The 15,522-nt window shown below is 44.6% G+C and overlaps 1 protein-coding gene across 1 annotated transcript in view; it reads right to left on the bottom strand.

Moving 5' to 3' along the window:
• LOC109875799 (multiple C2 and transmembrane domain-containing protein 1-like) overlaps nt 1-15,522 on the bottom strand; it is a 292,254-nt gene that overhangs the window by 97,352 nt on the left and 179,380 nt on the right. Inside the window, 5 exon segments of the mRNA XM_031817676.1 lie at nt 3,230-3,349; nt 5,300-5,374; nt 6,854-6,955; nt 7,436-7,538; nt 8,906-9,008. Of these exon segments, the coding sequence (XP_031673536.1) occupies nt 3,230-3,349; nt 5,300-5,374; nt 6,854-6,955; nt 7,436-7,538; nt 8,906-9,008 (503 nt within the window).

Here is a 15,522-nt window from a genome sequence, read left to right on the forward strand (position 1 = left end):
ACTCTGTACCCTCAACACAAACAACTTGTTCCTCAGCAACAGGTACTTGTGGCTGCTCTACCACTGTCGGCCCACCTCTCCCTATATCAGTGGGCCCATGCTTATAAGGACCACCTGTGTCCCACTCTCCGCCTTCTCCCTTTTTGGGCAAGCATGTCGCTTATGGCCAACATCCCCACACTCAAAACACTGTTACCTACCCATACTAGCATATACTTGACTTCAAACGACAACTATAAAGTCTGCCCCGGTGAGTCCAAAAACATAAACAAAAAACATAAACATATTTGCACAAATGTTTTATTATTTTCGAACTTTTGTGAGTGTAATGTTCACTTTATTGTTTATTTCACTTTTGTTAATGATCTATTTCTATTTCACTATTTCACTGAACATATGTTTCCCATGCCAAAAAAGCCCTTCAATTGAAAATGAATTGGATTGAGAGAGAGAGAGAGAGAGATACAGAGATACAGAGGTACAGAGGTACAGAGAGAGAGAGGTACCGAGAGAGAGAGAGAGGGAGAGATAAAGAGAGACAGAGAGAGGAACAGAGAGACAGAGAGAGGAACAGAGAGAGAGAGAGGAACAGAGAGACAGATAAATAGAGACAGATAAAGAGAGAGACAGATAAAGAGAGAGGAACAGAGAGAGAGATAAAGAGAGACAGAGAGAGGAACATAGAGAGATAAAGAGTGACAGAGAGAGGAACATAGAGAGATAAAGAGTGACAGAGAGAGGAAAAGAGAGAGAGATAAAGAGAGACAGAGAGAGGAACAGAGAGAGATAGCTCAAGAGACAGAGAGAGAGGAACAGAGAGAGATAGCTCAAGAGACAGAGAGAGGGGAACAGAGAGAGAGAGAGGAACAGAGAGAGAGAGAGATACAGAGAGACAGAGAGAGGAACAGAGAGAGAGACAGAGAGACAGAGAGAGGAACAGAGAGAGAGACAGAGAGACAGACAGAGGAACAGAGAGAGAGAGAGAGATACAGAGAGACAGAAAGAGGAACAGAGAGAGAGAGAGAGAGAGAGAGAGAGAGAGAGAGAGAGAGAGAGAGAGAGAGAGAGAGAGGAACAGAGAGAGAGCTACAGAGAGACAGAGAGGAACAGAGAGAGCTACAGAGAGACAGAGAGGAACAGAGTGAGAGCTACAGAGAGACAGAGAGAGGAACAGAGAGAGATAGCTCAAGAGACAGAGAGAGACATTATATTGTCTCTTAGGCCTTAGATTGGTTGGTTATTCGTCGAGGGGCCTTCCTTACCCTGGTTCAGGTAGGTATACTGAGTGGTATACTTCTACTATTTCAGAGTGTGGGTTTTGTGACATATATATGAGTATATAAGTACCATTTATTGATTTTGAGTATCTAAGTACCATATGTTGATTTTGAGTATATACTGTGGTTAAGAATATATACTGTAAGTACCATCTATTGGTTAAGAGTATATACTGTAAGTACCATCTATTGGTTAAGAGTATATAAGTACCATCTATTGGTTAAGAGTATATAAGTACCATCTATTGGTTAAGAGTATATACTGTAAGTACCATCTATTGGTTAAGAGTATATACTGTAAGTACCATCTACTGGTTAAGAGTATATACTGTAAGTACCATCTACTGGTTAAGAGTATATAAGTACCATCTATTGGTTAAGAGTATATACTGTAAGTACCATCTATTGGTTAAGAGTATATACTGTAAGTACCATCTACTGGTTAAGAGTATATACTGTAAGTACCATCTATTGGTTAAGAGTATATACTGTAAGTACCATCTATTGGTTAAGAGTATATACTGTAAGTACCATCTACTGGTTAAGAGTATATAAGTGCCATCTATTGGTTAAGAGTATATACTGTAAGTACCATCTATTGGTTAAGAGTATATACTGTAAGTACCATCTACTGGTTAAGAGTATATACTGTAAGTACCATCTATTGGTTAAGAGTATATACTGTAAGTACCATCTATTGGTTAAGAGTATATACTGTAAGTACCATCTACTGGTTAAGAGTATATACTGTAAGTACCATCTATTGGTTAAGAGTATATACTGTAAGTACCATCTATTGGTTAAGAGTATATACTGTAAGTACCATCTACTGGTTAAGAGTATATACTGTAAGTACCATCTATTGGTTAAGAGTATATAAGTACCATCTATTGGTTAAGAGTATATACTGTAAGTACCATCTACTGGTTAAGAGTATATACTGTAAGTACCATCTACTGGTTAAGAGTATATACTGTAAGTACCATCTATTGGTTAAGAGTATATACTGTAAGTACCATCTATTGGTTAAGAGTATATACTGTAAGTACCATCTACTGGTTAAGAGTATATACTGTAAGTACCATCTATTGGTTAAGAGTATATACTGTAAGTACCATCTACTGGTTAAGAGTATATACTGTAAGTACCATCTATTGGTTAAGAGTATATACTGTAAGTACCATCTATTGGTTAAGAGTATATACTGTAAGTACCATCTACTGGTTAAGAGTATATAAGTGCCATCTATTGGTTAAGAGTATATAAGTACCATCTATTGGTTAAGAGTATATACTGTAAGTACCATCTATTGGTTAAGAGTATATACTGTAAGTACCATCTACTGGTTAAGAGTATATAAGTGCCATCTATTGGTTAAGAGTATATAAGTACCATCTATTGGTTAAGAGTATATACTGTAAGTACCATCTATTGGTTAAGAGTATATACTGTAAGTACCATCTATTGGTTAAGAGTATATAAGTACCATCTATTGGTTAAGAGTATATACTGTAAGTACCATCTATTGGTTAAGAGTATATACTGTAAATACCATCTATTGGTTAAGAGTATATAAGTGCCATCTATTGGTTAAGAGTATATAAGTACCATCTATTGGTTAAGAGTATATAAGTACCATCTATTGGTTAAGAGTATATACTGTAAGTACCATCTATTGGTTAAGAGTATATACTGTAAGTACCATCTACTGGTTAAGAGTATATAAGTACCATCTATTGTTTGAAGCAGCTACGTGTGAGCAGTTGCAGGTATGTGTGTGTTTATAACAGACATGGGTCTATGTATATGTATTTGCATACTGTATTTCTGAAGGGTAAATACCAGAAAGTGGCAGGTGAGTATGTCTGTGTGTACATGTAAATGTTTGCATTAGTACCAGGAAGGAACCGGTGAGTATGTCTGAGTGTACATATAAATGTATGCATTAGTACCAGGAAGGAACAGATGCTCCTCTGAGTTGAGTCCCATTCGAAGCAGCTGTTGATGTAGCAGCCGGCGTTGATGAGGAACAGGATGCATCGTCTCACTCTGTTGAAGTTTTGCAGAAGCAACTGGACAGAGCACAGAGGTGACATAAGCAGTGAAAAACATGACAATCAAATGTTATTGGTCACATACACATTTTTAACAGATTATTGCGGGTGTAGAGAAACGCTTGTGCTTCTAGCTCTGACAGTGCAGTAATATCTAACAAATTACACAACATATACCCCCCAATACACACAAATCTAGTAAAGGAATGGAATTAAGAATATAAACATATATATTATTAATTCCGTTAATGACGGTTGATGGGCAAGGAGTCGAGGAATCAACTTGTATTTAGTCAACTCTCATTCTAGAGTTCGTTATGTAATTGTATGTAATCAACACCCTCTCAACTAATCAGAATTGAGTATTTAGCCAAGCCGTGGTACAAAGCTTCTTAAGGCCATAATACTGGCAATGTGATGGGCAAATGGCAGCAAGGACAATATGTCATCTGGTCTCTCAAACCCCATCATTTTGCCAGCCTTGTGTTGGTCAAGTATTGGCACAATATTGTTAACGAAATGCTGAGACTATAAGAAACTTAATCACTAAATCAAGTCATGTTCACTGAAGCTGTGTCTCTTTAAGTCTCTTTAGCCGAAGGCAAGTCATAGTAATAGTGTTAACAGCCCGTGATGATTTCACATCCCTAAGGAGTTCAGGCAGGCATCTGGCCACAGATGATGAAAGCACCACAGTCCCATTCCGCTGTGTTCCAATCACGAAATACCAAAACAACATGACAGAAGAAAACGCATCCAGGAAGTAGTCCCCGAAGAGGGAAAGTGTTATTCTGATGTGTCTTTAAGAGGATTCTGGGACATTTAGAGGTAGTTGTATTTTTAGACCACTGCCTAATTCATTATTCAAGGTAGAGTAGTGGTGAACTGAGAATGACTGTGAGTCTACGGTGTCCTGGTGGGGACATCCACCCCCTGAAGACAACAGCACTCTGAGTCACCCACATCCCTGCACACGGCCACGCTTTGATCACACTACTGTAACTAGCAGCAGAGGGACTACTGTAAACTATCTCTCTCTCAAATGTACTTCCTACACCAACATTAGTAGTTATATCTAGGCCCAGGAGTTTACCTGGGATGATATGACCACACCAGGACAAACTCTGGTTCCTGTTAGAACTACAGCCTGGAGTTGTTCCTGCTTTGTTCCTGGCCATGGTAGTTTAATGAATACAGATATCAACTGCTGAATAGTGGAATTGTAATGTAATATAAGGTCTGTATTTGACTGGCTACTTTGGGTTTTGGGGGTCTTGTGTTTGTAAGGACAGACAGCGGCCACAGCAGGGACTAGCCCCACATAAAAGAGCCCTCACGGGGCAATCTCTCTAAAGCCATCAATGACATCATCATTCAGAGATGCTGACATGGGGCATCTCTATGAGTCAGAGGTGAAGTACAGATGAAAACAGAGAGGAGCGAACAGGGAGGGTGGACAGGGAGGTTCACACTCCACACAGGGGAAAGTGCAGAGTGTGCATCTTTTAGCACACAGAGAGAGAGAGAGATAGAGTGAGAGAGAGAAAGAAGAGGAGAGAGACAAAAGGGTGTGGGAGCGGGTGACTGCTCAGCCCAAACAACGTTTATGTGACATGTCTGATGTGGGCCAGCCCCCGCGATTCAGCCCTTTGTGGGTCCGCCACATTGAGCGGTGTGACAATGAAGTGCAAAGCAGCAGTGGCACAGAGGGCCAACTAAGGATGGCCAATCTACTTATACACCCCCAGAGTTGACAGCTTGACATTTCTATTCTCCGCTCACAGTAAAGCAGCGAGGAGGGTGGAGGAGGAGGAGGGGGTTCTCTCACTCTTGCCCACACTGTTGTGGCCTCACAAGATGCCACTCAAGACTGGTTGAGTTTTGTTAAAATATCTCATTTAATGGGGGACTGTAGTAGATGCTGAGCTAAACGGGGCAACAGAGTGGAGGGTGGAGGTGTTAACCTACCTGTTTGGACACTCTGGGCTCATCCTCTATGTATTTCTGCTCTTTGGGTATCAACGTCATGAAACCTGCCTTTACCTGGTGTGGGAATAATAAACACATTTAAACATTTAAACACCTGTGGTGGGATATTATCACAATAACACAATATGGCGTAGATCTCTAACTGAATGGACTGTCTTGAGTACATGCAGATATGATGTTGAGAGTAGTGCCGCACGTCACAGACTACAGTGAGAGCTCTCTCCCTCACACACAGCACTAAGATGGCCGCCAGCAGGACACACACAGTGACAACGAATGGGCGAACAAAGGCGGCTGAGTGGGAGTTTTCGATCATTTAAGTGAAGACGAGGACGGGCGACAAGAGATGGCAGGGGAGGGAGGACAAACAGAAAGACGATGGTGCTGGAGTGTGGAGGGTGGAGACAAACTAGGAAAACAGGGGAGGGAGGACAAACAGAAAGACGGTGGTGCTGGAGGGTGGAGTGTGGAGGGTGGAGACAAACTAGGAAAACAGGGGAGGGAGGACAAACAGAAAGACGGTGGTGCTGGAGGGTGGAAGGTGGGGACAAACAGAAAGACGGTGGTGCTGGAGTGTGGAGGGTGGAGACAAACTAGGAAAACAGGGGAGGGAGGACAAACAGAAAGACGGTGGTGCTGGAGTGTGGAGGGTGGGGACAAACAGAAAGACGGTGGTGCTGGAGTGTGGAAGGTGGGGACAAACAGAAAGACGGTGGTGCTGGAGTGTGGAGGGTGGGGACAAACAGAAAGACGATGGTGCTGGAGTGTGGAGGGTGGAGACAAACTAGGAAAACAGGGGAGGGAGGACAAACAGAAAGACGATGGTGCTGGAGTGTGGAGGGTGGGGACAAACAGAAAGACGATGGTGCTGGAGGGTGGAGGGTGGGGACAAACAGAAAGACGATGGTGCTGGAGTGTGGAGGGTGGAGACAAACTAGGAAAACAGGGGAGGGAGGACAAACAGAAAGACGGTGGTGCTGGAGTATGGAGGGTGGGGACAAACAGAAAGACGATGGTGCTGGAGTGTGGAGGGTGGAGACAAACTAGGAAAACAGGGGAGGGAGGACAAACAGAAAGATGGTGGTGCTGGAGTGTGGAGGGTGGGGACAAACAGAAAGACGATGGTGCTGGAGTGTGGAAGGTGGGGACAAACAGAAAGACGATGGTGCTGGAGTGTGGAGGGTGGAGACAAACTAGGAAAACAGGGGAGGGAGGACAAACAGAAAGACGATGGTGCTGGAGGGTGGAGGGTGGAGGGTGGGGACAAACAGAAAGACGATGGTGCTGGAGGGTGGAGGGTGGGGACAAACAGAAAGACGGTGGTGCTGGAGTGTGGAGGGTGGGGACAAACAGAAAGACGATGGTGCTGGAGGGTGGAGGGTGGAGGGTGGGGACAAACAGAAAGACGATGGTGCTGGAGGGTGGAGGGTGGAGGGTGGGGGGTGGATGGTGGGGGGTGGAGGGTGGAGGGTGGAGGGTGGGGGGTGGGGACAAACTAGGAAAACAGGGGAGGGGGACAAGAAAGAGACTTACAGCGTTGAAAATCACGTCTATTTCCAGAAAGATGACCCCTTTTGTTGGCCCTGTCAGCTCCTTGCTTTTCAAAGCGTAGGCTTTCCGTTCACCATTTTGAATCTGTGGGAGAGGGACATGACAGCCGTCTGTCTGGCAATGCCCGGCTGAATACACTCTCTGGGCCACCTTTGAACCCCAGCTGCTGCATCTGACAGAGAGCCCAAAACAACTGTGGCAACTCTGACAAGTACCTGTTCATTACCACCACAGCATTGTCAGGGAGATATGAACTATCCTGGGGAATTAGCCCCCCAGGACCGTACATTACCAATGGTGTTTTATTCATTTACTCTCACTGTCTCTCTCTCTTGCTCTTTTCTTTACATCGCGCTCTCTCTTTCTCTCTCGCTCTTACATATCTCTCTTTCTCTCGCCCTCTCTCTCTCACTCTCTCACTCTCTCTATTGCTTTGTGCAATGATAACAGTCTCATCCACAGTTGCATCTTGTGTGTATTTATATCCTCCCCAGTGTTTTTTTTTACAGTATTATCCCTAGGGGAGGTGATAGACAGCAGAGACATTTCATCAGGAGGACTCACGTTTAGTAAAGGGATGGCCACTTTACCCAGGAAGTCTGCGCTCCTGTCTCGGTCCTCGTCGTACACCGTCACCTCCAACACCGAGTGGATGTCCTTCACGTTACTACTCGCCACAGAACAACCGTTACACCATTACAATCACACATATCACACCCGCATCATAGCATGATGAAACTCCAAGCCTCTATGAGCTTTGTACGCAACTAATAAAGAGTGTGAGAGTTGTATGAGGAAAGGAATTGTGGCTAGGAAATGTCATATTTGAAAAGTAGGCTAGGGAGGAGAAGACTGATGGAAAGAAAAGAGGAGACACGGCGCCACTTAAAGGACGACCAAATTACCCAGCTTTCCCTGGGAATTCACTTGTGTATTTCCCTGGAAGGAAGGCTGAAATAATATATATATACTGTATATATATATATATATATATGTACATACTCATGTACAGAATCCAATTATGGCATGTCAATCAAAATAAAAATGTATAGGAGGAATGATTTATAAGGGGATAAAATTTAGACCTCTGAATTTAAATCTCAACGATGTACTAGCATTAGCTATATTTTCTATGAGAAATATAGATTCATGAATATATGATATGTTCTCACTGTCAAATAAATAGATTAGGACTATTTACAGTAGGCTAAGTGCAAACGCTGTGCAATGCTTTGCCAGTTGAATGAAACGCGTAGTAATGACAGTGTTTGATCATATTACTCAGATGCTGAAGAAAACGTGCTTTATCCAAACAATGATCATGTAGATTTTGCAGAAATAGAGAGAACTAGAAAGAACATAGTTGACAAACAGAGAGATCATCATGTGCATCCCAAAATAGTATTCACATAGTAATCCTTACATTTTACAATGTCCTTTGGCAAATGTGACAAGTAGTGGCATAACTGGAAACGGCTAATAACTGGAAATTAAGTATGAATTATAACTCATGTTTTTAAAACATCTTAAATGATTAGTAATAGCTATGATTGTTTTTTATAACCATGCCTCATTATGATAATGTGCTATAGTTATAGGTACTGTAATACCTGTACTGTAATACTACTTCAAAATGTATACTTCATATCTTATTATTTTTGGCGGCAGGTAGCCTAGTGGTTAGAGCATTGGGCCAGTAACCGAAAGGTTGCTGCATCGAATCCCTGAGTTGACAAGGAAAAAAATCTGTCATTCTGCCCCTGAACAAGGCAGTTAACCCACTGTTCCCTGGTAGGCCGTCATTGTAACTAAGAATTTGTTATTAACTGACTTGCTTAGTTAAAAAAATACAAAATAAAATATTAGCAATAGTTGCAACACAATTCAATAAATGTGCGTGTGTGCACATATATGAAGTGCTGGCATATGTCAGACAGTGAGAAAGACAGACAGAAAGAGAATTACCAGAAAGAGCCCACCCAGCATGAGATCAGGATAGGTATGTGGCAACACATGGTACAGAAGTGCACTCACAAGGTGAAGACCTTGTTCCACTCGGGGTTGAGGTTCTTGTAGACCGTGTGTGTCTGTAGCCGATCGTTACTCAGTTCCACCACACAGAAGGGGTCACTCTTCCCTGTGAAGGGTAGACAGACACAGAGAGAGAGATTATTTTGGAACGTCTGTGAGTGTAAAGTTTATTGTTCACTTCACTTTTGTATATTATCTACTTCACTTGCTTTGGCAATGTTAACATATGTTTCCCATGAGGTGCTGGTGCTTAGCAGCAGCAGTAGGGGAAGTATTCTACCTGATAAAGAGGAGCAGAGGAAGAGCAAGGAGCTGAACAGAGAATTACCATCCAGTCCTCACCCTCCTCTCCCTTCTCATGACAGCTCGAGCCACCATTTATCACCGGCAGTAATGATGTGATGAATTCATTTCACCCCACGCTACACCATACCACTGGCCCTGCTACAGGGATCCTAGTGCTACAGGGATCCTAGATAAGCACTAAGGAAACTCTACCCGGGGCACCGGCGAGGATGGAATAGATAGGGGGGGGGAGGAGAGGGAGGGGGGAAGAGAGGGAGGGGGGAGAGAGGAGAGGGAGGGGGGAGGAGAGGGAGGGGGGGAGAGAGAGGGGGAGGGGGAGAGAAGAAAGGGAGGGGAGAGAGGAGAGGGAGGGGGGGGAGGGGGGGGAGGGGGGAGAGAGGGAGGGGGGAGGAGAGGGAGGGAGAGAGGGAGGGGGGAGAGAGGGAGGGGGGAGGAGAGAGAGGGGGAGAGAGGGAGGGGGGAGAGGGAGGGGGAGAGAGGGAGGGGAGAGAGAGAGGGAGGGGGGAGAGAAGAGAGGGAGGGGGGAGAGAGGAGAGGGGGGGGAGGAGAGGGAGGGGGGAGGAGGAGAGAGGGAGGGGGGAGGAGAGAGGGAGGGGGGAGAGAGGGAGGGGGAGTAGAGGGAGTGGGGAGGAGAGGGGGGGAGAGGGAGGGGGGAGGAGAGAGGGAGGGGGGAGAGAGGGAGGGGGAGGAGGGAGAGGGGGGAGAGGAAGGGGGGGAGAGGGAGGGGGGAGGAGAGGGAGGGGGGAGAGGGAGGGGGAGAGGGAGGGGGGAGAAAGGGAGGGGGGGGGAGAGGGAGGGGGGAGAGAGAAGACATCTTGTCTGACAGGGATGGGGCTGAGAAGAGGGAGGGGGGAGAGAGAAGATACCTTGTCTGACAGGGATGGGGCTGAGAAGAGGGAGGGGGGAGAGAGAAGACACCTTGTCTGACAGGGATGGGGCTGAGAAGAGGGAGGGGGGAGAGAGAAGACATCTTGTCTGACAGGGATGGGGCTGAGAAGAGGGAGGGGGAGAGAGAAGACATCTTGTCTGACAGGGATGGGGCTGAGAAGAGGGAGGGGGGAGTGAGGAGACATCTTGTCTGACAGGGATGGGGCTGAGAAGAGGGGGGGGGAGACATCTTGTCTGACAGGAATGGGGCTGAGAAGAGGGAGGGGGTAGAGAGAAGACATCTTGTCTGACAGGGATGGGGCTGAGAAGAGGGAGGGGGGAGAGAGGAGACATCTTGTCTGACAGGGATGGGGCTGAGAAGAGGGAGGGGGGAGAGAAGAGACATCTTCTCTGACAGGGATGGGGCTGAGAAGAGGGAGGGGGGAGAGAGAAGACATCTTGTCTGACAGGGATGGGGCTGAGAAGAGGGAGAGGGGAGAGAGGAGTGAGGGAAGGCCATGAAAGGTCAGTAAGACAGACTTAGTGACTGGCGGTGTAGTGGGTGAACTCCGGTGGCCGTTGTAAGTTATTTCAAACAAGTGGAGGCTGAACAGAGGAACATGGAGGTGTGGAGGCTGAACAGAGGAACATGGAGTTGTAGAGGCTGAACAGAGGAACATGGAGGTGTGGAGGCTGAACAGAGGAACATGGAGGAGTGGAGGCAAAACAGAGGAAAATGGAGGTGTGGAGGCTGAACAGAGGAACATGGAGGTGTGGAGGCTGAACAGAGGAACATGGAGGTGTGGAGGATGAACAGAGGAACATGGAGGTGTGGAGGCTGAACAGAGGAACATGGAGGAGTGGAGGCAAAACAGAGGAAAATGGAGGTGTGGAGGCTGAACAGAGGAACATGGAGGTGTGGAGGCTGAACAGAGGAACATGGAGGTGTGGAGGCTGAACAGAGGAACATGGAGGTGTGGAGGCTGAACAGAGGAACATGGAGGAGTGGAGGCTGAACAGAGGAACATGGAGGTGTGGAGGCTGAACAGAGGAACATGGAGGTGTGGAGGCTGAACTGGGGAACGTGGAGGTGTGGAGGCTGAACAGAGGAACATGGAGGTGTGGAGGCAAAACAGAGGAAAATGGAGGTGTGGAGTCTGAACAGAGGAACATGGAGGTGTGGAGGCAAACAGAGGAACATGGAGGTATGGAGGCTGAACAGAGACATAATCATTATGGTTGTAACCTTCTCCAGAGACTAGCATACTGTATTAATCACAACAAATGCCCTATATACAGTACTAGTCAAAGGTTTGGACACACCTACTCCTTGCAGAATAATAGTGAAGACATCAAACATATTTGTAAAAAAAACACATATTCATGTCATAGCCAAAAAAGTGTTATATATTTGATATTTGATATTCTTCAAAGTATTCACCCTTTGCCTAAATGACAGCTTTGCACACGCTTGGTATTCTCTCAACCAGCTTCATGAGGTAGTCATCTGGAATGCATTTCATTTAACAGGTGTGCCTTGTTAGAAGTGTATTTGTGGAATGTCTTTCCTTCTTTAATTGTGTTTGAGCCAATCAGTTGTGTTGTGACAAGGTAGGGGGGGTATACAGAAGATAGTCTTATTTGGTAAAAGACCAAGTCCATATTATGGCAAGAACAGATTAAATAAACAAAGAGAAATGACAGTCAATCAATACTTAAGACATGAAGGTCAGTCAACGCGGGAAAGTTCAAGAACTTTGAAAGTTTCTTCAAGTACGGCCGCAAAAACCATCAAGCGCTACGATGAAACTGGCTCTCATGAGGACCGCCACAGGGAAGGAAGACCCAGAGTTACTACTGCTTCAGAGAATAAGTTCATTAGAATTAACTGCACCGTAAATGGATATTTGCTTCTGCCAAGAAACACGAGCAATGGACATTAGACTGGTGGAAATCTGTCCTTTGGTCTGATGAGTCCAAATTTGAGATTTTTGGTTCCAAACACCGTCTCTTTGTGAGACGCAGAATAGGTGAATAGATGATCTCCGCATGTGCAGTTCCCACCGTGAAGCATGGAGGAGGAGGTGTGATGGTGTGGGAGTACTTTTCTGGTGACACTCTCAGTGATTTATTTAGAATTCAAAGCACACTTAACTAGCATGGCTACCACAGCATTCTGCAACGATACGCCATCCTATCAGGTTCGCACTTAGTGGGACTATCATTTGTTTTTCAACAGGACAATGACCCAACACACCTCCAGGCTGTGTAAGGACTATTTGACCAAGAAGGAGAGTGATGGAGTGCTGCATCAGATGACCTGGCCTCCACAGTCACCCAACCTCAACCCAATTGAGATGGTTTGGGATGAGTTGGACTGCAGAGCGAAGGAAAAGCAGCCAACATGTGCTCAGCATACAGTATGTGTGAACTCCTTTAAGACTGTTGGAAAAGCATCCGGTTGAGAGAATGCCAAGAGTGTGTAAAGCTGTCGTAAAGGCAGAAGAATCTCAAAGAAGTATAGAAGCAAAGAAGTATATTTTCATTTGTTTACACTTTTTTGGTTAGTGTGTGTTTTGGGTGTGTTTCATAGTTTCGATGTCTTCACTATTATTCTACAATGTAGAAAATAGTAAAAAATAAAGAGAAACCCTTGAATGAGTAGGTGTGTCCAAACTTTTGACTGGTACTGTATATATTTATATATTCCTATATTTGTATATATATATATATATACAGTACCAGTCAAAAGTTCCTTCAGTTTCTTTACTCTCCTACATGATACGTTCTGTGTTTGTGTATGGAAATACATGTTACTGTTTCTTTGTAAATTGAAAGGACTGCCCCTCCCTCCCCACGCATGCACACATTTCATTTACCATTCATAACAACAAACACTTAAATACAGCTTTGATCTTAACTGTTGGGAACACTTTTTCTGTTTGTTCAATCATATCACTCTTAAAAGCTAGGTCAGGAAGAGAGAGAAATATCCCATTCAAAGTCCCCAAGAGCGTGATTTAAAATTAAATTACTTCAGAGTACATAGCTTTTAATAATGAAGTTCAGAACAGAAGAAATGGGGTTCAATGCGAGGTTGAATTTAGGTTAATTCATAAACTCCCTGTTGAGGCGGAGCATAGAGTACGACTCTATTGACTGTGATCAGGACAGCACAGATCGAGAGTGAAACAGAAGTCACTGTGATCAGGACAGCACAGATCGAGAGTGAAACAGAAGTCACTGTGATAAGGACAGCACAGAGGGAGAGTGAAACAGAAGTCACTGTGATAAGGACAGCACAGAGGGAGGGTGAAACAGAAGTCACTGTGATAAGGACAGCACAGATCGAGAGTGAAACAGAAGTCACTGTGATAAGGACAGCACAGATCGAGAGTGAAACAGAAGTCACTGTGATAAGGACAGCACAGATCGAGAGTGAAACAGAAGTCACTGTGATAAGGACAGCACAGAGGGAGAGTGAAACAGAAGTCACTGTGATAAGGACAGCACAGAGGGAGGGTGAAACAGAAGTCACTGTGATAAGGACAGCACAGAGGGAGAGTGAAACAGAAGTCACTGTGATAAGGACAGCACAGAGGGAGGGTGAAACAGAAGTCACTGTGATAAGGACAGCACAGAGGGAGAGTGAAACAGAAGTCACTGTGATCAATGCCTCTCACATCTAATTGTGACACATATCGATCTGCAGGTATACACTTCCTGTTGATATTGACACTCATCCTACATCAGTATACACAGAATAATACAGTATCAGCCAGCAGACTGTTTACCTTTACAACATGACATAATGATCCTCATTATTCTCTATGTTTGTTTAGGTCAGAAAGTCTATGTTTTCAATTTCTTTGCATATTTTGTAAGGCAAGATTTGAAAAATCACAGTAAAAATTAATGACAAGAAAGAAGTCAAGAAAGAAGAAACGTGTATTTAATATTGAGAAAACATTAGGGCTTTGAGTACAATGATGATATATAACAATTTTTTATTTTTTTGAGGATTCATTTTCTAAATGTTGAACAATATACTGTCTTCCTTAATAACTGCAATCACATACAATTGTTCACAATATTTCCGTAGTCACTAGGATATTCAACACAATACTCTCGAATTAGCTCGAATTGACTGAAATTCAATCACTAAAATGTATTCAAATGGTTTGAAGAGAAAGAGAATAATAATATGCAGGCAATGTGGCGGTGGTGGTGAGTGGACGTCGCTGGTGATGAACTTTCACCTTATTGGAGTGCACCAGAGGAGGTTGTCCCAGCCAATTACCCACTAGGGTTTGAGGGCTACTTTGACGGTCCAAATACACCATAGCTCCTCCCTGGCTTCATTTTCCATATTCCTGGTGGGTTCACGGCGAGACCTTTAACCTCATTTCAGGCAGCAATAAGATGAGCGTGTTAAACTGAGTTAAACCAACACGGTATAACTGAGATGATGCCGTTGTCTCCCAGTTCCTTTTGGAGCTGTTAAAAAGGAAAGCATACGGCAGTGTCTGAGAGTCTAAATGCTTCACTTACTGTCGTTACTATGGAAAAAAAGCTATGCACGCCTAACTGTAAGTCACTTTGGATCAAAGAGGCTAAATGACATATAACTACATCATCACTACTCTCCTCAGTATTCCACTGTCAGTCAAGTGCATGATTGCACCCTCGCATAGTGTTCATACATGTTATTCACTATCTGTTACACAGTAATGTTGATGCCTCAGCAGCTCAACTCAATGCACTTTTTACTGTATCACAAAATACCAGTACAAAGATCGATCCTGAGGGAATCTGCAAACTACTTCTACTATTGATGCAGTACATGAATGTGTTTGGCCCCTCCATTGAGATGGTGCTGTGTGTTGCTGAAAGGCTGGAACATTAAGGGAGGTACTCACACGGGTAAGAGCACCTCATCAAATGGGATTGTTGGTTTTAGAGACTATATTCAGTTATTTGCCTGGGCTAGAGGTACTCCATGTAAATGCCACAATTAGAGGTATGGGACAGACTGCCACACAGGGAGATAGGGGGATGGAAAGACGGGCGTGGGGAGGAGAGAGGGGGATATGAATGGGAGTGGAATGGAAAAACGCTTTCTCACAGTACCCCCCCCCCCCCCCCCCCTCTATCTCCATTAAAGCCTGTGTGTGTTCCTCTGTGGCCTGCTACCTTGCTCCTGACACCTCTCTCATGCTAGCCAGCTGTGGAGGGGTCTGCATGCAGTGTGGGTGAGGACCCTTAAAGGAGCTCTTAAAGGGGCTTTGTCTCTGAGAGTGTGTGTGTGGGGCCACCAGGCAGACCCGAAGTGTGAAATCAAAGCTCATGAGCCCTTCCATTCCATTGGGAACACACACACACACACACACACACACACACACACACACACACACACACAGCCTGGCAAGGCTAATGGGTCAGTGTGG

The sequence above is a fragment of the Oncorhynchus kisutch genome, linkage group LG3 (assembly GCF_002021735.2).
Source record: "Oncorhynchus kisutch isolate 150728-3 linkage group LG3, Okis_V2, whole genome shotgun sequence".
Lineage (NCBI taxonomy): Eukaryota > Metazoa > Chordata > Actinopteri > Salmoniformes > Salmonidae > Oncorhynchus > Oncorhynchus kisutch.